A 26,391-nucleotide genomic window follows, 5' to 3' on the forward strand; every position below is an offset into this window, starting at 1 on the left:
TTACTCCAAGCACACAGATTTTATTTACTGCATGGTCTCCAGCCGGGACACTATTGTTCTTCCTGAGACTCTTTAAAAAAGTCCGTCATTTTCTTGGCATGATAGAAACATGGGTGTGTGAAGGACTGGAGGTGGTTTCTGGTCCATCTTTGGCCTGTGTGGATGTTTTCTGACAGGCCTTACCCTGCTGAGCCTCTGGTATAATATCTTCTCCAGGCAACTTCTTTAAGTGCAGAACAATCTTTACAGTCAGAAATTATTGTCCTGGCAATAGATGCACATTGCTGCCAATTAGCCTAGGTTTTTCTTGCTTTATTTCCAGAGGATGTGAAGGGCAGTTGATCCTCAGCATTTTAACAGAATTTAACATGGAGCAGATGACTTACCCTGTCCTCACAGCTGCCAAAATCCCAATTCAGCAAACCCTTCTGCTCGGGGAAGAGCTTTGCTGTATAAGCTGTCATTCCTGCAGACCACCTCTGAACTCCCTCATCTAATTTATTACTGGAAGGACAGATCTCCAGCTGGCTGCATTTCTCCATCCAAAGCTTCACCAAGCTGTGAACACCAGAGGATATCTCCCTGTGGAGCACAGTTTGCCCTTGGACAGCACCATTGGGCTGCTGGCTCCAGAGCAGCCTGTTCTGCTGATGCTGAGCCTGTGCCCCTCCTGCGGACCTGTGGACCTGCGGGCAGGGGGCAGGTGCCCTTCACTGCCAGTGGGTGACTGCTCAGCAACTGCTTGTGCAGCACCTTCCTAAACATCTCCCTTCCCACCAAGGGGGCTGTAACAATCCTCCTCTTGACACCCTCCTCTCTTTGCTCTTTATCTGTCTCCAAAGTAAAAAAATCCTCCTCTTGCTTCCTCATGAATGTCAGACAAAGAACAACCTTCCCTTGTATTTGTCACAAAAGTTAACCCCCATTTTCTCTGCTCAGTTTTCCTAAATCAGCTGTGCCCTTCCATGTGCGTCTTTCCAAGCTGTAATCTGTCCCCCAGAGTCTCTGTGGTGCCTGTTAAATCCTGGTCTGCTTCTGTGCTAAGTATCCAAATACTTCCTGTTTATTTTCTGTACTTCTGGCATGATTTCTGAAGGAATTAAAACCAAATCTGTTTATCTTTGCTAAATCCCTCTGCTGATAAGGGTATTAGTGTTTTTATTTACAAATGGAAGAGCAAGGCAAAGTAGGACTGGAAGTAAAAATCTCATAAATTGAGTCCCTAATTTGAAATGTCCTGAAAACATCCCGCAGTTTAATTTTCTGAAAAGGCCAGATAAATATCCTCTAAAATTTGTGCCTCTTAAGGTGCTTCAGTTTAGGGACCTCCAACCAGTGGCATCTCCACTCCCTTGGTACTGAAGAAAATTGAGGATCCTGCCACAGAGGTGGAGAGCTCATCCACAGCTTTTTTGTGGAAGGAAATAAGGTAAGTATATTGCAGGCTATGTGGCAAAGTCCTTGGTCACAGATTACCTTCTTCTATCAGAGCAATTACTTTTTAATGTGTCTCCTAATTTTTCAGAGATGGAATTAGCATGGCAGATATCATACCAACATCTATAATTTTTTTTTTTTTAACTTTTTACCAACTTCATAAAATCATTTTTTTCCTTGTCTCTCAACACCTTATCAAGGGAAGCAGAAGACAGGGCAGGTTGTTACCAACAAGGAGCGCTACAGCTGTTCTTCATTTTGACAGTGGCATACTACATTGGAGGCAGTGGCTGCATGCAAAGGTGCATGTTGCCAGTTTAAGGCTGACCACTGAACATGAGCATGCAGCCCTCAGCCCTGCCCAAAGTACCTGCTGATACTAGTGACCAAAAGCAAATCCCACCTGCATCACCTCGCTGCCAGCCAGAAAGGGGCACACTTTGGCACATTTTGATGACAGAGGAAACCTTGTGATAGTGAAAGCTGCCCCAATAAGCCAGGAAGGCAGCTACCTTTTCCTGAAAGGAGAATTTGAGGAGTTTTTAAGCTGCTCTGGGTGGCAAGAGCTTCTGCTGGTGCCTCATAGCTGCTGAGCCCTCTTCTCACTCTTCAAATCCTGAGATAAAAATGCACCTTTTAATATAATGCAGTGACTGTGACTCTGATGTATGCTTGCATCTTTCAGCAGAGCTTCTCAACAGCTTTTTGAAGAAGGGCAGAAGGTTAACTGTGTGTAACATCCCCACATTCACCCAAAGAAAAAGGACTGAATGTACAGCTCCTTCCTTGAGCTGCAAAACCCCAGGCTCCTGCCAGTTCATGTCCAAATGGGAGATTCTTCAGGTGTCTTGCCCCTGAGGAGATATGGTGCTGACTCCCTGCCTAAATCAGCAGCAGACGTGTAAGAAAAAAATCAAAGCAAACTGACAACTCAGCTAGGACCACAGACAAACTGTTCTGCCAGAGAAGGAAATCAAAAGAGACAAAGACAGCTACAACATTTATCTTCTTTATACATTGCTTCTAGATTAGAAAATCCACACTAAAGAGATCACCGGCATGCACGCATTTACATTGCTTTTGAATACTATTTAGCAGCTTAAATGCATACTGAAAAGCAGTTAGCTTTGAATATAGCTTTAGTTTACAGGGTAAAATTGATTTAAGCAGAATTTAACTCAATATAATTGTGCCTGCACTAAGGGTATGGACAAACATGACACTTCTGCTCAAGGGCTGAGAATTTCTGAGTCACAGGGCAATGGCAACCCTGTTGTAAGGTTTGGGTTTCTCATCTGGATGCACTTGGAGAAAGGCAACCAACAAGTCTTACTGAGCTTCTTAAAAAGACTAATGATTAAAAACAAAAAAGTAAAGCTCTTTGAGTCACACAGCCTTGCATTCCCTGCCTTTCCCAGCTCCTGCCCAGGCACACAGCTAAGGCTCCTTCCAAAGACTGGCATTTGCTGTATCACATCCCAGGTGTCTGTATATCAGACTGTTTAACTGTTTCATCAGTCTCTTCTAGTTTTCCCTTGGCACTTTTCCCTTTGCAAGGCTTTCTTAGGAGCTAGCTTTCATTATATGCCAGGAAATCACAGGCTGCACTGCAAAAAGTGGCACATATCCTTGGCTTCTCTCAGTTAACAGCAAAACCTCTTCCTTCCTAACTGAGAGATGAAATATAGAAAATGACCAAATTCCTGATACCTAAAGCTGCATGTTTAAATATATACATTGGAAAATATCTAACTGAAAGGCACCAGTACTGATTACTGAGACTGTCACTAGTGTCACCAGCAGACATCAAGCTCACCTGGAACAGAGACACCTTTCCTCAGTGCTACAGACATGAGGAGCCTGTTTTCAGATACCTAATTTGAAGATGTGGTTTCAGGAGATCAGTGCTCAGTCACTCCTTCATCTTCTATCATGGTGTTCTGAGGAATGTGAAGTTGGTTTCCAGGGAGAGAAGACACTGAGCCCCTCTCAGGGCCCAGCAGCTGTAGGAATTTAGCCTTCCATCCATCCTGTTCAATTTGTAGTTGAGTAAAAGTCATGTTCAGGGACAGAGGAGAGAGAGGCCCTTGAAAACAAGCCACTGTTCAAACTGGGACACTTTCTGGTAAAGCTGAGAAGGCAGAGTGAACACTACTCACTTGCAGCAACAGAAGCACCAAACTATTGCAAAAGCCTCCCGCTCCCATCCCTGCTTCACACAGGCTCTGCCCACACTGCTACGGAGGGCTCATCATATGCAAGGGATCCATCACTCTCACCAGCAGAGACCAGGAGGAGCACACAGGACACTCCACAGCCTCAGCCACCTGCCTGTTCCCTTAGTGCTGCTGCAGAGCCACAGGGCAAGAGCTGCCAGCAAATGAGGTGATGCTGAGCAGTGCAGCAGACCCCATGGGCAGCACTTCAAGGATCCATGCCAGGATGCCACGCACAAGGCTGTGGAAGGCATTGAAGATAAAGAGAAAACCAAACATCAGTAGAGAAGGCAGAGGGGAAAAAAATCAGTAAAGGATTTGGCAGCTGTAGCCTGCCTTTCCACTGCCCCGTCCACCCAAGCCCTAAGCTATTCATGCAGCTGCAAAACGCTCACAGTTCAGGGGTTATCAAAGGATTTTAATTACTCCAATAATCAGAGAATAGATGGATACAACTACCAAATGTTGCTCTATCCCAGAAATTCAGTGAGAGATGCACATTGTCACATACAGAACCTGACACTAGTGCAGCAGTCCTGGTGGCACTTCATTGCTCAGTGATTCTGAGGAGGGTTAAAAGCAGTTTTCTTCTCCAGAGCTGGACTCACTGATGGTGTAGCTTCGAGCCACCTGATGGCTGCGTAATGCACTCGACAGAAACACAGCACAGCTCACCACACTGCTGTGACAGGCATTTGCCTGTGGCAGAACATTCAGCCACAGAAAGCCTGACTGACGGAGTGAGACTGGTTTCCCTCTCTGCTCACAGGGAGGTGTTTTGGGGAAGGGCAACCATGCTGCTCCTGTCCCCCTGCGAATGTTGTTCTGTGGTACTGGGTTGATGCACTTGTTTTCCCAGCTTTGCTGCCTTTCCCAAAGGTGCTGCAGTCCAGGAGTGAACACAAATGAGCAATGCTGTCAGGCTGGGGAGTAGGATGAGCAGAGCAGGAAGAATTGATTTTGATCCTGAATGTCACCAACTCAGTTGCATCTAGGATCTATACACACTGCTGAGCGCTCTTCCTTTGCAGATCAGCTTCTGGCCCTTCCTTGGAAGGTTATTACCAGAAGTCAACAAAGTGCCACTCCTCAGGAGTCACCACAGATCTGGTGTCTATCCCTCAGCCCAGACCTTCCCCTACATCCCATGAGTAGACCTTCTGCTTCTCTTGCATGGAGGATTCAAGATTTTACCCTTACAACCAAGAAAAAGCAAGCTTGGGATCCCAAAGAGACAATCTGTACCTTCAGAAAAGGTCCTCCTGCTTCACCTTTGCTTAAGCCTCCCTCACCCCTTCTCCTCTGCTAGGGGCTTCCTTGCTCCAGGGCATTCATCCCAACCATGATCCTGGGTTCAGGAACTGCCTAGCAGGGTGCCAAAATTCGGGCTTTCCAACCATAAATGCCTGAGCAATCACGAGGCTACAGTCACCTTAGAGCCATAAACACTAAAGAGCAGCACAAAGATATCTACAGCCACTAGCAAAAGCCAAGGGCTTAGAAGTTGAGCCATCTACAGCTCTTAGGAAATACACATCTCCCAGACTGACAGCACTGGGCAGACAACACACCACAGCATTCCTGCAGGCATCCCCAGCCACTGGGCACCTCACTCCCAAACAGACAAACAAAATTCCTATCTGTTTACTCTGCAACAACTCATTTGTGCAGTCCTGGAAAAGCCCCTTCCTGTCCAGGGTAGGAATGCAAAGACATGACAAATAGTGATCTTTGATGAATTCAGGAGGTAAAAATTGAGGTGGCATCCTGTCATCAGCATGAGTCTGCCAGGGCCGCCTCCCGCTGCCTGCCCCAGCATCAGTGTGATGCCTCAGCTCTGAGGTTGGACTCTCAAGCTCATGGATGAGCAGATGTCTCAGGACCTGAAAAAGCCCTGCTGAAAGTATAAACCAAAGCAAAACAACAGTTCACTGAACTGGTCCTGTTCCCTTTCTCTCACTTTGTCCCTCTAGGGCTTCTGGTGGATGCTGCTGTGATCCAGACTTGGGCCCATGAGAAGTCAGGGCCCCTTGTGACAGAGACAAATGTCTCCTGGTTAGAAAAAGGACATGAGAGATTTTCTGCAGGCGCATCACACTGCAGCAGACAGTCCTCTGGGCTCCAGAGGTTTGCTCAAGAAGGTGAAATGGGGTATCTAACAAATTTCTTCCCTCTCTCCTCACATAGCTGTTCACACTTTATTATGGGGGCAAGACAATATGGATAAAAACAACATGAAAAGTTGAAGTCTCAATAGAAACAATTGAATTATGGCTCTGAACTGGTTATTGCAGAGAAATTCAAAATCAGAGTTCAATTTGTCCCTGCAACCTATGTGAAGTGGGTAGCTAATACAAATCCACTTATTCTGCAACATGGGGTACAGGATGAAATATTATCTGCACTGTACATCTCTCTGGATGTTTCATCTGGGGCTTTGAGGAGGCCAAGTACATTACATTCCTTCAGTAAGTCAGTCAGGTTTGCTCTCTGCAGCTTTAGGAGGAATCTGGCTGCAATCTGGCCACCCTGACATCCTTCACAGTGAGCAAGCTTTCCTCTAGCAGAGGGGGCAGGATCCACGCTCTTTGAAAATGCCGGATTAATTGTGTGCAATTACACGCTGTACACATAAACCCTCTAATTGTAGGATGCTTTTTACCTGATGTTTTGCCCATGAAAAATGGTGTGGCTGGGATAGCTTTAGAAAAATCTTCAGAACATTGAGCTAAGTGTGTTTTAGCACATTTCCAAAGAAGCGGCATATATTTTTTTTACAGAATATACTTGCTTTGAGGAATGCATATAACTTAAGTCAGGGAACAGCATATTTGAGAGGTAAATAACTTTTTGCCCCCAACTCTTTAAGGGTGAAAAAAGTGTGGGGGGTTTTATGTCACTTCTCACAGTGGTCCTGTTCAGTCACATTTCTCCCAGTTTGATAGATACAGCAAAGCAAAATGTGTCAAAATATCTCATTCAATAAATACAATGAAGCAAAATGAACTACTCCCGGGAAGTATTTAGGTTCATGTCCCTCCCATCAGGCTGCTAACAGATACCAAGTAACACACATTATAGAGCACACTACATTTGACAGGGGTATGCCCAACTGAAAGCCATTGTCTTGGAAGCCAAAAGATCCTGGTTTGTCAAGATGTTAAGAGGATGGCACCGGGCCACTTAGGAGGTTTGTAGGTTGAGATAGCTGACCACAAGCTGGTGGTGCAGGGGAGGCTCTGGTAAATGTGCCTTGTGATCCACGAGGCAAGATAGTACTGCTGGTTCAGCAGGACTGCCCTGAGTTTATTGAGCCTGGTAATTACAACAAGCTGTCATTAGGGCAGTAAAGTTTAAAGAGAGAGAAAGTGAGAGAGAGCAAAGAATAGGGAAGGGAACCACACCTATGTCAGGAAGCATTTAAAAAATGCACGTGTTTCTCACATTCATATATGCAGGCAACACATGCATGAGTGGTCTTATATCTCCAGCAGAGGAGCACAGTCAAAACAAAAGAATCCCAGCTCAGTTTCAAAGTCCTGTTTGTGGCTTTTGGGTTTGGTGATTGCTGGAGGAGTTCTCTTTTTTTTTTTTTTCCATTTTACCCACCCCGTCTGTTACCCAGGTTTGCAGCTGCTTGCTCATGCAAAGAGAAGATAGGTCTTTGCTCTGATGCAGCAGCGTCCTGCCAAAGCCAGTCACCTGCCTTTTCCAGCCACAAAGGGCTCACAGGCATGGGAGGAATCTGAGCCATGCAAAGGAGGGTCACGTCTCCCAGAGCAATGCAAATTGCTGGAGAAAAGCACAGAGAGAGAGACAGGCCCTGCCAAACCCTGCCAACGCTGAGCCCTGGTTGGGCAGAACGAGATGGTGCAGAGGATGGAGCTGTCTGCAGTGCCATAAGAGAAGACACAGCGCTTTAAACCCAGTGAGAGACTGAGCAAGTTCTTTCCTTGTCATGTCAGCTCGATGTGCCACACCAGGGGATAAAGCAGCCCCAGGCTTTAATAAAACAGGCAAACTTAAAGAAGTTTTAAATACTGATTAAAGTCTGCTGGAAATCAAGCAAGTTCTGTGAAAGCACAAAAAAGCGGCAAAATTGAGGCAGACCTTGACCATTTTTTGCATTATTTACTTTTCCAAAAAGAGAGAGACCAGAGTCTATTTGCATAGATTTAGGCTGCACGAAATGCTGCTGAAGTCAGCTCTGCAGAAGTAAATACAAAGGTCTTTGTCAGAAGCCCCATGTGTTTTCTTACAGGATAGGGCTAGCCAGCCCAGCACCTTTCCAAGGGCTGGGGAGAACGAGCCGCCTCAAAAAGGTACAGAAGTGACATTCTGCCACCACCACAGAGCTATTTTAGCAAGTTGTAAGGGCAAACTTTTATCTCTAGTGTACTTCTGAAATGTTTCACAGAAATTAAAGTAAAACCAAAACTCAGACAGCAACCTGTGATATGAAAAACAAATTACTCAGTGATGACCTGAACTTCCTAGAAATCACCCTGATCTGCATCAAATGCACCGGATTTGTCTTCTTGCTGAAGCCCTTTTTCACCAGTCTGCCTGTGCCAGGCAGGGGACAGATGGGGATTCAGCATCTCTTGGGCAGCACCGACGAACGTAGCGCTTGTAAACCTTCTCCTGGCACCCCCTGGGGTGAAGGACACACCGGAGAGGGAGAGGGGGTCTGGCCGGAAAGCTAATGCTCTCCTAAAATCCTCCCGGGCCCCGCACGCGTCCCGGACAGGCCGGAGGAAAGCAGCCTGGAGGCTGCTCAGCTCGGCGCAGTGGGAAGTAGAGGGACCCGCTGGAGGGGAGGCCCCGGGGTCTGTCCGGCGCTCGGGACTCCGGGCGGTGTTTCGGCTGTGTGAAAGCCCAGCGCCGGTTCCCAGAGAGGCGATTTTGCATACTTTTACTGCTGCTCCCACCAGCTGCCCAGCCGAAAGGGCTCCGGCTCCGCCGGTGAAAGGCGGCGAGCGGCGCACGGAGGGGATGGCAGCGGGGACTGGCAGCCTCGGGGGCATCACCCACCGCTCCCGGGGCTGCGGGGCTGGCGACGGCAGCCAGACCTCCCTCTGCGGCTCCAGCTGTCGCGGGCACGACACCGCTTTTCCTGCGGCAAGCCACGAACCACGAGTTTGGGAACGGTGCCGCTGGTCCCGCTCGTCGCGCCCCGAGCCGCGGGCTGCGGGCGCTCCCGGGAATGAGTGTCCAGCTCACCCCGCGCTCAGCAATCCCCGCTGGCGGCCCGGTGTCTGCTGGCACAGGGCTTCATTCTGGGGAAGCCTGCGGAGATTTTGTCGATTTCCCCCCACCCCCCCCCCCCCCCCAACTTCTCTTTCTTGGCTTTTCATTTACGCTGTCAGCCGGCCACCGAGCACTACCAAGCTGCACCCCCAAGCCTCCCGCCACAGCCCGGGGAGAGCAGCCCGGGCACAGCAGACGGGCTCCCGGGGCCGTGGGAAAGTGCCGCCGGCCCCCGGGGACGGGAGGGATGCGGGACGGGGGTGTCCCACGGGGGGTGGCGGGGGCTGGCGCTGGAGGGCGGTACCCTCCGCCCCGCCGTGTCCCGCGAACCCACCGGCGACAGCAGAAAAGTCGGGGGGAGGGGGAGCAGGCAAGAGGGCGGGGGTGGGAATCCCCAAAAGGCCGAAAGAGCGTCAGCGGCCGGGAAAAAAGCCCCGCGCGGTCGGGACCGGGACGGCGCCGGTGACGATGCTGGGGGCGCCCCCGCGCCGCGCGCTGAGGGGGGCGGGGGGGGGGGGGCCGGGGGGAGCCGCGCCGCGCGCGCGGGGCGGTGCGCGGGGCGGGCGCCGACGTCAGGGCGCCGCGCGCATATTGATGCGGGGGCCCGGCCGCGCTCGCCAAGGAGCAGAAGGAAGCAAGATGGCGGCGCTGTAGGAGCGGGGAGCGCGGCGCCCGGGCTGTGCGTGCTGGATGTCGGCGAGGCTGAGGGACGCGGCAGAGGTCAGAGCGGGATCCCCGCGCCGGCCGCCTTCTCCGCTCGGCACCGCCGGGAGGTGTCGCGGGGCAGCGCCGCGCCGCGCCGCCGGGGGTCGGCGAGGAGGGGGCGCCGCCGTGGGTCCCCCAACATGGCTGATTGACAGGGGCGGCGGGGGCGCCGGCGCCCCCTCCCCACGGGGCCGGACCCGGGCTTCGCCTCGCCGCCCCTCCCCGCGCCTTTGTCTGCGGCCGGGGGACGGCGGCCGGAGGCGCCCCGGCTTTGTGCCGCTCCCCGGCCCCGGGCGGACACAAAGGCGGGCGCAGCCCGGGGAGAGGGGAGAGAGGCGGGGGGCTTGCGGGGCATGGGGAGGGCGAGGGGGTGGCGAGCGGACCGCGGTGCCGGGGGGCTCGGGAGGAAGATGTGCGTGCGGGCGAGGCGGGGGCTCTGAGCGAGGCCTCCCTTTTTCCGTGCGATGATCCACACGCGTGTTTTGCCCGCGTGGCTAAACCCCGCCGTCGGGGCACAATGTGGCCCCGGGATGAAAAGGAGAATCACTTTCCCGAGCGTGTTCCCCTAAAATAACGCTGTCGGCGAGGTCAGGCTCGTTCCCCGCCAGATGACAGACAAGAGCAACAACCTCACCACGCCTGAGTCGGACGCGCGGCAGTGTGCGCTCGCTCGCTCCGCGGCGTTTATCGGCGTTAAATCACCCCCGTAGACACCAGCACTCGTACCCAGAGTTAAAAGGGGGCTTTCGGCTCGCTGTCTGAGTGCTGGAAATTCAGCAGACTCTTTTCTGCTAAGTAATTTTCCTTTTCGGAGTGAGGTGAAGGGAAAAGTGATGTGGTCTAGCGTACTTTCATCGAAACGCTGCAGCCAAAGATCGCATCACAAGATTTGCTTTCCATGATGAGCGGCATGCGAATGTGCAAGCTTTGAGCAGTGGCAAGCTTTGATCGGCAGCTCTGAATATACGTTCAGCATCATTTTCTTTTCTTCTTCTTCCTTTCAATGTGAAGTTTTAGAGTTTCAGAGATGAGGGGATAACACTGTCCCTAGTGAAAGCAGGTCAGTGGGTGTTGTTTGTCGGCTAATGAGGCCGTTCTATTCGCGTGTTAATGGCAGGTTGACTTACTGCAGCAGGGGGTGAGTGCAGTCGCACATTCACTTGTGTATCTGCATGTGTATTCCACTATGGCACTTTGGAGGTTGTAAAGTGCAAAACAGGACGTGGTTGCCGAAGATACTGAGCAGGGAGATGTAAATGGTCAATAGTCATGTCTAAACTCGACTTATAGGGGAATCTGACGGCTGCTGTTAACTCTCTGAAATAATGTACCCATCTTGGATTTTATCCCTCAGAAAACCACCATTTGGAACCAATGAAAAAAAAACCTCTGCCGGGCAGTATTTTGTCTCTCTCACAGAAAGCTTAGTATGAACCCTGCCAATGAAGTCAGAAAACATTTAAATCTAGAAGCCAGGGTGAGGGGAGGAGGGGAAAAGGGGAAGGCAAAGATGTGGAAAACAACAGTGTTTTGGTGGTGGGACTAAACTGCTGTTAATGTGAGATGAAGAACTCAAAAGTCATATATCAGTGGAAAGAGTTGTTACATTTTGGGAAGTGACATAAAAAACCCTTTTTGAATGCATCCAGGGGACATCAGAATGTGGTTTTGTATTGCCCATTTTGAACAAATCTTCAAAAGAAGACAAGGTTGAACAGGAGACACTGAGGCACCTGAATCTACCGAATTATCACTGTTGGTAGTGAGGTTTTTAATGAGAACTTTGGCATTGTGGTGATTCACTGTGGTGGCTTTTAGCCAGGAAAACTGGTATTGTTTTGATACAGTGCACATGGTCTTAGACTTTGACATGTCAGCATTGTTTAAAGAACAAGAAACGTGTGCTTGTTGTGGAGTTATTGAGTTATCATGATGGACAGATTTCCAAGGTCTCTTGTTGGTACCAGTGCTGCACTGGGTAGCAGAAAGACGAGGTTGTAAATGTTTTGGCTTTTGCACACAGAATCAGGAGAACCTGTAGTTACTGCTGGAATGGACAGCTGCCAAAGTTGGATGGGACTGTTCCTTCTTGCCCAAGCACTTCAGATGTTGCTGGCCTGTGTCTTCCACAGTGTTACTTTAAATATTAACAACAGCCAGACAGTCCTAAAGAAAAGGGGGAAAAAAAAACCTCATCGTATTTTGGAAGAAATCTGCTGCTCAAAAAAACATGAAGGTCAGGCTAGATTAATGTTACTGACCCTGGTAAGGTTTACAGGGAGTGCCTCACTCCTAAGTTACTTGCATGGACAGTAGTGTTTTTATCAGAGTGTGCCTAAGCAGTGACTTTAAAACCCTTATTCCCTTTTGTTCCAAGAGGAAGATCTATTTCATGTTTCTACAGAAGCCAAATAAGGTCCTTTTTAAAAAGCTGACAATTTGTCAAGGTGGAATTCCAGAAGAGCTGTCAAATTTGGCTTGTCACAGCGAGTGATCCCTCTACCTCTCTCACTGGGCTGCTGCACAGTAGCTCTAGGCATGGTAGCAGCATCTGTAAACCAGCTTCACAACTGGAGCTTGGAAGTGGTAGAACAAAGTTGCCAAGTTTCAAGTAGAGTCAGTGGTTATCTTGGAAACTGTGCTGGAGAACACAACCACAAATTATTTTGGCAAATAATATAGAGTATTTATTTAGTCCAGCTCTCTGATTGCTGTTAAGGCAGTCAGCCAGCAGCATTAAGTGTTGTGACATCATTTTGAAAGGCAATGTGCTGGTTCTGAAATGGAGTGGGATGTACTATGATTCACTATTAAAAAAAAAAAAAAGCTGTAGTCAGAACAGAGATAAAGCATATGACTGCATCATGGCTGAAAGCCAAAAAGAGAATTGTATGAATCAATCACACTTGCAGCATTATTCCCATCCCTTACTTCATAAGGCTGTGAGTACCATCTTACTCATTTAGTGATATTTCTGCAGCAGAAATGTGCTTTTGAACACTGAACAGTAATGACTAACAAGTTGCCATAGTTCCGGTTGTTACTTTATCATCAGTGCTTACATGTTCAATTTGCATACCTCGTCCCAATAATCCTAGATAATAAAACCTTGCAAATGGAAAGTACTATGAGTAATCACTCTCGCAGTCACCCATTGAAAAGAAATCACTTCTGCTTTACTTTAGGGTAGATAAGTTTGCTTAAAAAACAAAATATATATGTGTGTGTGTGTATATGTATATATGGAGGATCACTCATTTTGCCAAGGAACTGCTCAGTGGATGGATGCAGAGATTGTTGAGGTTAAGGGATAAAATTCTGACCCTCCAGCATCAGCTGGACTAATCCCAAGGACATCTGATGACTGACCCAAAAAGGTTGTTTGGATTAAAATACTGGGAATGTGCCTTGCATTATGTAGCAGGGAGGAAGAAGGTAGAGAAAAACAAGGTCTGAGAAATAGAAAGAACAGCTAACTAATTTTACCTACATATCTCACACCGTTCTTGAAATGAAGAAAAAAAAATGTCCTAACTTGTAGGTGAATCAGAAAGAGTTTTCTACAGTAAAGAATTTTAAATCTGAGATCACTTAAGAGACAGTTTCTTTGAAAAACACTTTAACAAATAAAAGTCATAAAGATTTAGATTTCTGTCTTTTCAAGCAGGCTTGTTCATGTCTGTAAAACACCTTCTAGAATGCTGAATCATCTTAGTAACCTGAACAAAATTGAGGCTGTCTTTAAAAAGTGAAGTTTTCTGTGGAGGTGGGGATTCCAAGTTGGAGTGCTGTTGCCTTGTAGTATACATATGGCAAGAAATCCCAGAAGGATTATTCTTACAGATAAATAAAGGCTTGCAGTATTTGACCTAATTCCTCGTGTGTGTGTTTTTCCTCTTACGAAAATAAAAATAAAAAAAATAAATACAGGAGGCATTTCTGTTGCAGTGTGGAAAGAAATAGGCTTGTTCTATGCTCAAGTTCAGCAAGAAAGGATAATTCAGCATTTTAATCAAGTACAAAGTTTTGTTAAACCACAACAGACAGTTTCAAAGAAGTGAGCAGGTGAGTTTTTAGATAGCTAAGATAACCAGGAATAGCCCAATAACCAAATACCCCTTAGAAGTGTCTTCCCCAGGTACAGGGCAGTACCATCCGCATTATGATTAAATACTACGATGCAATTTAGACAACATAAAATAATCTTCACATGTTCCTACAGCGTTACCTCTAATCTGAAATATATTCCACATGTTGTCCCAGCATATGAATATTGGTTTTACCACATGTATGCACAAGGAGGGGAAGTTTCCAGGTTTAAGTTGAATTTTTGCAGCTGTGTAAAGAACATCTTCTGCATTCTTTACCTACCGTGTCCTTAAACTCATATTTCAGTGACTAAAGTTTAAGCAACTCTTCTGCCTAATCTCCTTTCCAATAATGCATCAGCAGTCCAAGTTTGTGTTCCAGTGTCCTGGCGTGAGCTACTGTAAGTCACATTGCGTTGGGAAAGGATTTGGCTCCATTGCAGCGAAACTCCGGCTTACCAAGTGGGTAGGTTTAGGTCAGGACGATGACTCTCCATGTGGTTGCGTGCACGTGGTTTGAGTGTTTACAAACAGTGTCCCAGCATCCTCGGCAGCTGCCTTGACGCAGCCAGAGCGGACGGAGTTCTAGGAATGTCCTTAGTCCTCATGGACAGCGGAGGAGGGGTGAAGAAATAAAAAAATGCAGAGTTTCAAGAACACATATCATAGTTTGGGTTTTGGCTGAGATTTCTGCATCCGTGCTGCATTCTAGACCGCTGGATCCTTTGTTGAACGCCGTTGGTTTTTTTCCTCTGTGCTTTAGCGCAGTCTGGGCTGTGTTGACGGGTTTGTCTGGAACAGACTGACCCGAAGTATGAGATGGGGGTTAAGGGAATTGTTGCAAACGTTTCAAATTATTTTTGTGCCCCTCCTCCCCTTTTAAAAATATATAATTAATTCAAGTCCCAAAAGCTTTTATGACAAAACATCTCTTTACAATACAAGAATCCCACTGGAAATGGTTATATATTTTTTCCTTAATTAAGAATGATTCACTGCCTGTTAGGATACTAGAACAATTCTCTTTTTTAAAAAACAAGAAAGAAATCATGAATCCTACTAACTTTATGAGTAAAATCAAATAGCTGAAAGTCTTTATTACTTAATGAGACATGTTGACACAAAAAGGTGTTGCTGTTACAAAAGCTTATACCACTGCAAGGCAACTTTTGGATCTCCATTAGATGTAAGAAGCTTGGTGGAACTTTCTGCATTTACCCAATCAAGTAAATAATGTCACCAGTCTGTTGCTCAGAAAAAAACAGCAAAAAACAAAAAACCAAACCCCCCAAAAAAGAGGGGGGAGAAGTGGTGTTCATTATTGGGTGTGCCTTGCAGAGATGAAAATTCTGATTCTGTGGAAATGCACTGTAGCTGGTCACAAGCACCCAACTGACAATGTGTTTCATGCTCTCCCCTGTGGACTGAAACCAAACCTGTCAGGCCAGTTCTGGTCTTCAGAGATACTTGAAGCCTATGCCTTGCATGTGCTGTAGGACCTTATTATCAGAGGTTCTAATGCTCCTTATCCAGTCCCATACACATTTTTCAGATTTTCTTAGGCAGTTTTGCGGGAAGCACTCAGAACATTGTGCAAAGCACAGCATTTGCTTTACAAAATGAATCCTAAGATCTGTTTTCTCCTCACAGGGAGGAAGCAGTTGGTACAAGTACCTCTCCCATGTTCTGAATTTGTCTGGATGAGTCATGGTATTCACTGTCATGCAACAGTAGGAAGGCTGATCACAGAACTTGTTCTACACACAGCTTCTGCTAGCAGTTCTATGTTCACATTGGTTGCTCCCATTTCATGTTGATGTCTATTAAAACACTGTAATTTTGTAATTACACTGCAGTGGTGTCTTCTCATTTGCAGAACAAAATTATTTGTGTCCTATCCATAATCTGCTTCTGTTTCAGTAAGCTCTCTAACATCTTTAATTTTCTTTTCTGGTTTTTTTTTTTCACCTACAGTTCCCATTACTCTTGCAGTAGTGGGTAGCAGAAGGTAGCAAGCAAGAGTAAAGCATGTGAGAGAATATGTGACAAAGGCATTCCTGAGTTTGTGCTGACTATTTGTTCCTTCTCTTGCCACTTCTAGAACTGTTAGAGAGACCATAGAGTAAACATTAACCCTGGGCCTGATTCTGGCAGGAGAGTTTTGCCCTCATCTTCTTTGTCCTTTAGTATCTTTCCAGATTTGTCCCTTCGAATGAAAGACAACAGCTGTTCATGCAACACTCACCCCCATTTCATGCCCCTGATGCTTTTTTTCATCTTTGTTTAATCTGTTTGTTCTTTCAGTGCTACTTCACTTGTGTTTGAAGTCACATTCTTTGAAGTTATAAAATTTTTATACTTGCCAAAGGACACAAAACTCTTCCAGTTCTTATGTAAGCAAAAAGGAGAAAAGAATGATTGCATGTTTTCTCTTGTGTGCAAGTAGCATTACTCTCCTGCTCACGGTAAAATGAGGAGAAGGAATTGTTACAGTAAAACAGGAGTTTCTACTGTCTTCCCAAAGTTAAAGACCATAGAAGTGAGGTATTTCCATGAAGCTTCAAGTGCATGTGCAGCTTAATAAAAGGAATGCCATTTATCCCTAAAAGAGAATATATGAAAGCTGGCAAATACATGGGACTCACCTCTTCCTGGGATATGGAACAGTGGTGGTATGTGCACATATTACAGACTTTAACATACTTTCTTTTCAGAAAGTATGCTTCCTCTGCACTCTTTGCTTGCTTTTCTATTTCATTTCAAGTTTATATGCCCAAAAAAGCTCTGAAGTATTACCTAAATGACAACACTAAAAATCAAAAACCTGAAATCTGAACAACTGGAAAGGGTCAGACTTAACACATTTAATTTTGTGTATCAAGTAGGTATTTTGTGGGAAGGAAAATGTATGCTAGTGTGTTTCCCATTCCATGCAAAAGTAGTTGCAAATATACACATCACATACCTAGGAGCAAGTGAAAATACAGACCAAATGGGGAAAAACACTCTTGATATTCATAAAGATGAAAACTGCACAAAGCGGAAAAATACAGCCTTTTCGTTTTCTATGGTTCTTTCCATAGTTTACATGGAACATTTGTTTTCCTTAAATAAGTTTAGACCTGTACTTTTCTGCTTCCCTGTAATCCTTAATGCAGAGAAGCTTCTGTAGGTGTGAGAAAGCAGTAAGAAAACCAAGAACTGTGCTGATTTCTTTTTTTTCTCTCTTTTACTGTGTCTAGTGTCTGGGAAAGGAGAAATCAGGCAGGAAAACACATATTTCTATCTCTTTTTTTCCACTGTGTCTATGTTGTACAGTTGACAATACATTAAGTATTGGTGGCTTTTTTTTTTTCCCAATGTCAGCTGACTTGTGATCCTGCAAACTGCCGTTTTCACAAAGCCCTATTCATTTTTCTTGTGCTCGCCAAGATATACCAGAAACACTTGGAGAAGTGAGGCACCTAGTCAGTCATATACTTTGTATCACTGAAAAAAGAAAAAGTAGTTTTGGGGCGCTTTTTTTGTTGTTTTTTTGAGGGTACAGGGAGAAGAAATGGATGGAAAGACTACAGGTGTAGAAGCTAAAAAACTAATTTTTAGTTAGAAATGCCAGCTTTTCAAAGCAGTTGCAAGTTAACGTGTATTTTTGCTATCGAATGTAGACTCTGGCTGATGAATAAGAAGTTATGCTTCTGGAAGAGTGGTTCTAACTACAAATAGAATAGCTGCTTTTTCTTGAAACAACAAGCTGGTTGGAGATACTTTGTTGGACAAGCTGGAGCATGAGTCTAATTCAGGATGGCAACTCTGATGCTGCTAAATATAAGGAGAGTGGATAGAGTGAAATTAATTATTGCACATTAGGAGGCACCTCATATCCCAGCCACAAAACAGAATCCCACTGTGCTTGGGGCTGTACAAACATAAGCCATTTTTGTTCTGTCTTACTATTTAATTCAGTAAAAGAGGCAGAGAAAAGGGGTCTGGCAGCACACAAGGGGCCAGAGTGTTAGTAACTCTTGTTTATAGCAGAGGCAGGCAGCTCCCTTTGAAAAAACTTAATATTTGCAGTAAATAAAGCAAAGCTGCTATTAGTGCCTGGTCTCTCTGTATGTGTGTGTGTGTGTGTGTGTGTGTGTGTGTGTGTGTGTGTGTGTGTGTGTCAGAGGAGTTCCTAAGCAGCACTGCTGCAGCCTTTTCCCCAGGGTGCTGATGTTAATGAGCAGGCAAAACATGCAAAGAAGGAGAGAAAGGGTATAAAATTAATAAGCAACAACTGAGAGCCAAAGCACACAGAGATCATGCAATGTGGTACAAACCCTGCTGTAGTCATTCATTTCTGTGCCTTTTTTTTCTTAACCCTAGAAGACCTACAGGAAAGCTGTGGTATAGCTGGGAACTGAACCCGTATCTGCTAAACCCCAGTGCTTTACCCATGATACCCTCCTTCCTGCTCATTCAAAAGTTTACTGATCGTTTTCTCTGCTTACTAAGATAACAGAAGTATCAATTTTAAGAAACAGAAACTAGACGCTTTTCACTTTTTATTAGAATTTGGTTTTCAGTAGCATTTTCTGTTGATTGACAACATGCTCTGTGTTTGCTGCACAAACTTTCGGACCTCTAAATCAGCAGTGCTTACCCAAAACAACTCAGCAAATTAAAATTAAATAAATCTCCTTAGGGAATAGGATGACTTTTTGCTCACTGCTTTGTGGCACTTTTTAAACCATCCACTCCAAGTGAGAAAGGATGCAGGGAAGAATGTTATCTCCATTTTACTGGCACTGTAGGTGTCTCCATGTACCTCCAAACAAATAATTAAAATAACAATTAAAAGTAGTGGGTTGTGTTAGTTAATCACAGTGTGTGAAACAGTTATGACATTTCTAAAAGTAGGTACTCCAGTTAACTCCCTTTAATACCCTTGATCCTCCTATTCATTCAGGCAAGATTTCCCACAGTCTGCAAGCCGTTCACGTACATCAGCTTCAATCTACCACATAATTCCCATTTGATCTGTTTTATCAGTTAAAGGTTTGTCAGGGACCATGAACCTTCAGGCTGACATCACACTTGGTAGCAGAGCTTAAAGGAGGGAAAAATACCAAAGTAAAACCAATATTAATTTGTTGTCAGAAATCTCTCTGCTGGAGATGAGATGCACAAACCTGAGTTAACCTGGCATTAACCACAGCAGCATTCATAGCCTTCTGTTCAAGAGTCTGCCTTCATCTCCCAGATCTGAATTGGAGATGGTAAGCTTTAATGTCTCTGGCCTTTGAGAATTCCTTTGCTGTGGGTCATAGTCATAGCTCAGCCTGCCTGGTTACATAGTGCATTTAACCAAAAGCCCACCCTATTTAACTTCAGCACATTCATGGACTTGTGATACAACCCATGATGATCTGCATTTGGAAATAAAATCCAATAGGTAATTTAGCTTGTGCAGCATCTCTGAATGCTGATAGATGCAGTTGACCGTGAAGGACAGATGGATTTTTCCCTGCCATGTTTAGAGATACAATACCACTGCAAACTACTTTGGAAAAAGATGGAGCAGAGAATTCAGACTTGCCTCCCACAGATGCTCCTCTCCCCACAGCAGTTTGGAGGTTCAGCCAGCTGAGCCCAACGTGGCTCATGTGCACATGGCCATGCTGTTTACAAACACCCTCCTAGGCGTCCCCAGGCACCACTGGGTGCCACACTGCAGCTTGTGAGAGCTCCTGTTTCTCACCCACGGTCTGGTTGCTTGTAGCAGTTGTGGCTAAAGGCAGGGCTGTGATGGGCTCTGGAGCCTGCTAGCTTGTTCAGGTTTGCTCATTTTACATTTAAGCAATATTCACGCTGGGGGTTTACAGCAAGGTTGTCTACAGTGAGTCAAAAATAGAAACTTCTTTGCTCGATAGCATAGTAGCACTGGAGAGCGCTAGCTAGATGTACATACAACAGTGAGGGTGCTTTTCTGCTTTCCAGAAACACCACTAAGGAACTGAGTAACATTTACAGTAGGGCAGAATTTCAAAAAGCCTATGGAAATGAATGGACACTTTCATTTTTTTCATTTCCCACTAACAAATCAGGGACCACTTCTTGTCCAGGTTTAAGAGATGGGGCTCAACAAAACAAAAGTAGTTCGGGGCAGCTAGTATTTAAAACCAGAGTTGCATTATCACTCAGAGAAGACTGCCTTAGTTCTGCTTTGTTTTAGCAGGCCACTGGCATACAGTGAGAAAGAGGTTTGAACAGCTGTGTCTTGCAGCGTTAAATGGCCTCCCATAGCTGAGGAACAAAAAGACAAAGCCTGTTTCTTTCCAGCTGCTCAGCTAAAATTGTATGCACTTACTTTTGCTACTCTCCTCACCAGTTCAGAGTTCAAGGACTCATATAGCTACCATACCTTGGGTTCAGATAACAAGATATAACTACACGGAGGGAATCAAACAGAAAAGTTCCTGTTCTTCAAAGACGAGCACTTTTTCTGTACTTGTTCCCCTGTTTTGTTTCGGGGTGTGCACAGTTTATTTTTCTCCCTTTGTTTTACTCTCCCTCCCCGCACCCCCTCCTGCTCACCCTCTGCTGTGTGCACACCCTCTTCCAGCCGCCTCTCTGGCCGAGAAGTGCAGACTCAGCAGTGACTGGTAACACTTTAACTCTTTGTCCTATTCTCAGCTCTCCCAGGAAAGGTCAAAGTAAATGACACTTACAGTTGCGCTTGAAACAGAGCCGCTATAATGGACAGGGACATTGACCACAGACTGTTCCCCTGTCACATGTTTTAGTTTTTTTTTCTCTTCAAGCATATAAAGTGTGTGGCCAGTGTGAGGTGAAACTTTGCGTAGGTTTGGGTAGCTGGATCTGCTTATTTCTTGTTAAGAGGAAATGAAAGTCTTGTGACTTTTATTTGTACTGGCCATATCATGCAACTTCTACTGATAAACAGAAATAATTTAGGAGCTACTTCCTCAAATGCCTGAAACGTGGTCTTAATTTCATCGGTGCAAAACTATCAAAAAGCTATTACAGACACGAGGTCTTTGTTACGTGTCTTTGAAGTCATTTTGAAAACTTTGGCCATGTGCCTTTAGACAGTTCTTTTCCCTAAGAGCCACAGTTTTGCATTGTGTTCTGGGACCATGTGCGCTCCAATTTTAGTGACTTAGGACAGAAAGGAGTTCCATTTTTCTTAAGAACAATTCAGCGCTGCCATTTGCTTACACTGACAAACGAACCTGCGGGGCCACCATCAACATTAGCGCACGTCCACGTGTGCCACGTACAGGAAAAAGGTTCCCACTTGCCCTTCAAACACCCCGCTGTGGTGTCTCACAGGGCTGCGAGGGCTAAGCGCTGGTTGGCTTAGCGACATCACACTGGCGCCAAGCTTTACCTCTGGGCTTTGGCACTCCAGGTCATGCTGGTGTCTCGCCACGTGCTTACGCGCACATGGCAGCAGTGTTTATAAACATGACCCCAGAACTCTTACGGGTAGTTATGAAAGAGGCAGCGAATGCCACATCCCGCGTGCCAGGCTGACCTAGATCACCAGTGCTGGGAACGAACAGTGAGGCGCTCGTACCAACACGGGCGCTGAGAGACGTTCAAAGCAGATGATTTTGCTCCCAAACTGTTTTGAAGTATCATTGCCACCATGAGAGCGTTTTCCACCGTAAACTAAAAATAACTGCTATTAACTAGCAGGAGCGGCGGGGAAGTGATTCAGCAGCTTAGGGATAGGAGTGACTGTATTCTTCAGCACTCTAAGTCTGTTTCTGAATTGAACTAACTCAGCACATAAAATTTTCACAACGGGAAGGAAATGCAAAGCTGGATTACCTTGCCTAAAAGAAAAGAACACTGCATGATCTTGTAGCTCCTGATTGACAGTTCCTTTTTTATTGCTTTATTAACACTTGCACTCAGGCACTAATGAATGCTTTGTAGCCAGGCTATGACTATCCATTTAGGAAAAAGATGCCTTAGTAATTTCAAATGAAACACTTCCATCTACAAAACATGAATACCACTATATGGCTGATTTGTTTTTTTGACATGGGCCTTAAGGAAAAAAAGCATAGCTGAAATGCTGCTTCAGTGAACCAAGCACCGAATGCTCAAGTATCAAATGTTCATGTTCTATCTTCACATGTATATTTTTTACAGTACACATCTACTGAAAAATAGAAAGCATCACTTTGTCACCCTTGAAGCTCTTGAAAGAAGTTTGTATTGTATGCCAAAGTGCTCCAAAGCAGCTTGCTTTCTAGAAGTTAGCACTTTATAGTAAAGTGGAGTACATGATCCAACAATTAGTTTTTGACAGATTCTAGCATTCTTGAAGTTGTCTCAGAAATCCATGTATGTGGAGGAAGACAGGTAATATAACTGTGAGTAAATGCTTAAGACAGTCAGAATTTTCTTGAAAAAGCTGCTAAATGAGCAAAAATAACCCATCCCTATTAAAAATCACCTCCACTTTTCACTTTTGGAACTGAAGAATTTAATCTCAGCTTTGCAAAAGCCTCCTAAATGATGAAAAATTCTTTTTCCCCTCCCAAATAGAAAGTTTGACTTTTCAGAAGCAGATGAGATGGTAGAAAGATGGAAGTACTATTTTATATTAGTTATCGTAATACAACTTAGTGTTTGTAAATATCATAATGATAAAGCCTGTAGGAAAGACACACTATGAGCTTCTTTATGCCTCTTCTGCAATACAGTTCAATCTCACTACTGAATAAAATTTTTCTAAGTATAGATGTCATCTTTTCCAACTATACTCATGGCAGCTGTGCATTAGAGTTGTCAAAATTCCTGAGAAGTTTCTTCGCTATGTAAACAAAATGAAACAAGAGAGGGTGACACATGTTCGCTCTGGCTTGGTCACTAGCTCATTTTACGTGGTCTCTGATAGTTCTAACCTGAGCTGGGGAACTGCTCTGCAGGTCAGCCCCTGACCCACTGCCAGTTTTGTCCAGTCTCCTAACTATTTTTAATCTTGTATTTAGAATGTGAGCAAATGTACTTTGTCAATTATTGATGTCTTTGCACTGCTTAATGTTCATTACAATGTTCATTACACTGTATATAATAGACTTAGAAATAAGAATGGAAGTACCAAAAATAGGTCACTGCTCTGTTCCTATTTTAAGAGCTCTTTGTAGCATTTCTCCTGCCTGAGGAAAGCAAATCCACCTTACTGTGAAACTGTACAAGTATGGGCAGAGTGGGAGAATGGAAAATTAGAGCCTTAGTGTAAAATCATCCCTTAATGTATATAGCTTTCCTCTTGGGTATATCGTTGTGCATCCTCTGGAGTCTTTCTTCAGAAACCCTGAAGCATAGTTTAAATTGTTCTGAATCAGAAAGTACTGAGGTTTACAAGAACTGGATTATTAGTATTTATGATGTCTGTGGGCTTTACCAGTACATTTAACTTAACCAGTGTAATAACTTTACAGATACACAAATTCTGTCTGGTGAATCTTTGACTCAGAGAATGTTCTTATTGTTTGTAATATTTTCTTACATATGAAGAGCTTCTTTTAGTCACTCAATGAAGAGAATATAAGGGAAGAAGTGCTGCTTATGATGAAGTTTGTTTTATTCAATGTTTGTAGTTGGGGGCAGGAGGTAAGGGAACAGTTTAAGATTACCATTGTATGCTACAGGGTGAATATCGCCATTGTGTCAGTTTAGATGAGTATCTCAAAATAAATACAGACTCTGTCATGGGTTTGTCCTCTAGGTAAAAAAACACTGGAAATCTTGTTTAACGAGTTCAGCAAAAGGCACACCTAAAGTTTAATTATGTCTTCAGATGCAGGGGTGCAAGTCTTACTAAAGAGTTTTACTCAACTCCCAGAGAACAGACTTAGGACTTTTGATTTTTCTTTTACTTAGATGGACTGATCTACAGTCATGACAGTGCAGTTTGGGGAAGAAAATCCCTTGGCATAATAAACAACTATTCCCAGCCACAGCTCTCTGCCACCTAGGTGTGGGGAGAGAGCAAGAGATTAGCAGCACCAGTTCATATTTTTCAGTCAATACTCCTCTTTCCCCACCACTCTGAAAAGCCAGTCTACCAAAACAGCAGGGGAAGATGGAGAAGAGATGAAACAGCACTTCTGGTATGTACCTGAGGGTTTTGTATTAATGTCCGTTAGAGCTTGGAATCTTGGATAAGATCTGAATTTCATGTCAATTGTGCTCCAAAAGTTGAAGCATTCAATGAGGCAGTGAGAGGACTTCCTGACCTAGGACGTAGACGGACAGGGGTCGAATTGTTCCTCTGTCTCTCTTACTCATTGTTTTCTCAGCAGAAGATGGTTTCTTAACAGACCAACTGCTTATTGGTTTTGTGCACAGAGAATAAAATGTAGAGAACACCTGCTGGACAGTACATTAAGTTACACTAACAACTGCCCTCAGCACTCAAAGGCAAAGTGGGAACATGCAATGGGCCTCCAAAATACATGTTCAGCATAAACCACTGGCAGAAAATGTTTCTCCTCACCCTACTTAAAAACATAACAAGTCCTGTAAATTCAAGAGTCACAAGAACTATAATATGTAAATAAGAAAACAAAAACAATGAAAGGAACAAGGAGCATTTCAGATTTTTTACAGTACTGGAGAAAAATACCCAGAGATGTTATTAGGAAAGCAAGAAAATCCCACCTTATAGAGTGAGTTTAACAAAACAAAAGATGGCTGAGCCATACCAGCAATGGCTCTTCTTCATATTCACAGGATTAAACCTGTGAGGTGCTGAGTTTCTTCCTACGTCTTTCAGTCCTACAAGAAACACTACTGTGCTTCGCCCACCATTCTGACTTTGGCCATGGCCAACCTCCAAAGCTTCAAAATATGACAAAAGACCTATTTCTAGTAGTCCAGTTATATATCAATGAAAGAAAGCAGCTGCATATATTTAACAGCCAAGCTGCAGAAACCCTGATTCATGAATTCAACAGAGATACACCAGAAACAGCAAAATCAGACCTTCTCTTCTACTCATGTTTCACTATCCTGGCAGACTTTTTTTTTTTTTCTCTGATTTTTTTATCCTTGCTGTAGGTCCACAAATGTGAGCATGGTTGTCTCAAGAATGGCAATTTCCATGAAACTTCATGCAAAAGAATGTCATGCTTCAGTGTAAAGTTTCGATGTGGAAAATTTGGGTTAGTTTAATTTTGAGGGGAAGAGTGGCCGGCATCTTTCCTTTGTGAACTCCTTTGTGGCCTATTCAAACTTGCTTACACCCTTATCCAGGAAAATTCTCATCAGGATATACTAAACAGCCTTTCCCTGTACCAGTGTGCAGCAGTGAGAAAGATGGACAACCTGTTCCTGAAAGTTTTATAAAATAGTCATGGAAGAGACCATTAGTTCCATCTCTTGTTCCATCCATTCTCCCAAGTCAGCCAAATCATAAAACTGGCACTTTTGATAAATAGGTGGATAATCTCCTCTAGAAGACCTCTGCTAATAGAGATTCTGTACTCTTCCAAGTCTTCTCATTTTGATGAACATTTTTGCCTTTTGGGCAGATAAAGCATTCCAGCTGAAGCTCTGCCAAGGCTTAAGAAGAAAAGTAACTTAAAGCCTGACAAAACCACAAAAAGACCCTGTGCAAAAATTGCCTTTTTTTTCTCAAAAAGGTTGACATAACTGCTCAGTTTGATGTTCACTCTAACTCCAGGAACTCCTGTTTCTCATTCAGTGTTTTTGCTCATGATTATTCCTGCCCTGAGACACTGCCTTCGGGCTACCAATACAAGAAACCACCTAAGAACTTCAGGAAGAAAGCTGGTGTGTGAAACAGAGAAGTTGGTGTCATCAAGGAGGAGGAAGTGTATAGTGAGGGGATCTTAACTAATTACACATTTTTGTGAGGGTCTGGTGATCCATTAGAATGTGTATTTCTTGGCCAATGACCATGCCCATGTTATCTGGGCACACGGCTGCTTTTGCACTGCATAATGCAGTTTTCTGCTGTGGATGAAGATCTGGACAGTACAATGAACAACTTCAGTGTAGGCACTTGCTCAATGTGGCAGTAAAGAGAAGTGGGAAAACTAGATCCAACACTACTTAATCTTAGCAGTGTGTATGGCTTTGTTAAGCTGTAGTGAATGAAGACAGAAACATGTTGCAGAGAATGCAGAACACTAGAAAATATTTCTCTTGAGCTATAATGCCAAAGGTGTATGGTTTGTCCATGGGAAGATCTAAACTCTCCTTCTCTTTCTTGTTCCTATGGCATTTTCAGATGAAATTTGCAAATTATGAGTGTTTCCTTGTATTCTGACTCCAAGTACAATAGCTTGTGCTGGATCAGGGCCTCAAAATGGGCAGCACAGATTGAGGGAGCAGGAAGTAAAGCACAGTGAAAACATCTCTGGAGTGTGAGCTAGATAACATACACTGAAGACAGAGAAGGGCTCTGAGGAGCTACCTTTGGCTCTCTAGCACAATTTGAAGAAAGACTAGTATTTAAAGAAGGTAGCAGCCAACATATTTCAAATTGCTGAGAGGAAACAAAGACAGTGGGTGTGCTTAATCTGAAGACCTTGCCATCACAGCCTGTCACTACTTAAGCAGGTTCCTTTGTAAATAGCAGACATTTCTGCGAATTAGGACCATGTCTAGGCTCCTGCTCCTTAAGGATACAATCTATAGGG

The 26,391-nt window shown here is 44.6% G+C and overlaps 1 protein-coding gene across 1 annotated transcript in view; it reads left to right on the forward strand.

Annotated features, from left to right (window-relative positions):
- The first annotated feature begins 9,509 nt into the window (after positions 1-9,509).
- TET2 (tet methylcytosine dioxygenase 2) overlaps positions 9,510-26,391 on the forward strand; it is a 71,012-nt gene continuing 54,130 nt past the window's right edge. The window contains exon 1 of the mRNA XM_058837925.1: positions 9,510-9,623. Coding sequence (XP_058693908.1) covers positions 9,594-9,623 — 30 coding nt within the window. The 5' untranslated portion in view covers positions 9,510-9,593. The remainder of the gene's footprint in view (positions 9,624-26,391) is intronic.

The sequence above is a fragment of the Poecile atricapillus genome, chromosome 4 (assembly GCF_030490865.1).
Source record: "Poecile atricapillus isolate bPoeAtr1 chromosome 4, bPoeAtr1.hap1, whole genome shotgun sequence".
Taxonomy (NCBI): domain Eukaryota; kingdom Metazoa; phylum Chordata; class Aves; order Passeriformes; family Paridae; genus Poecile; species Poecile atricapillus.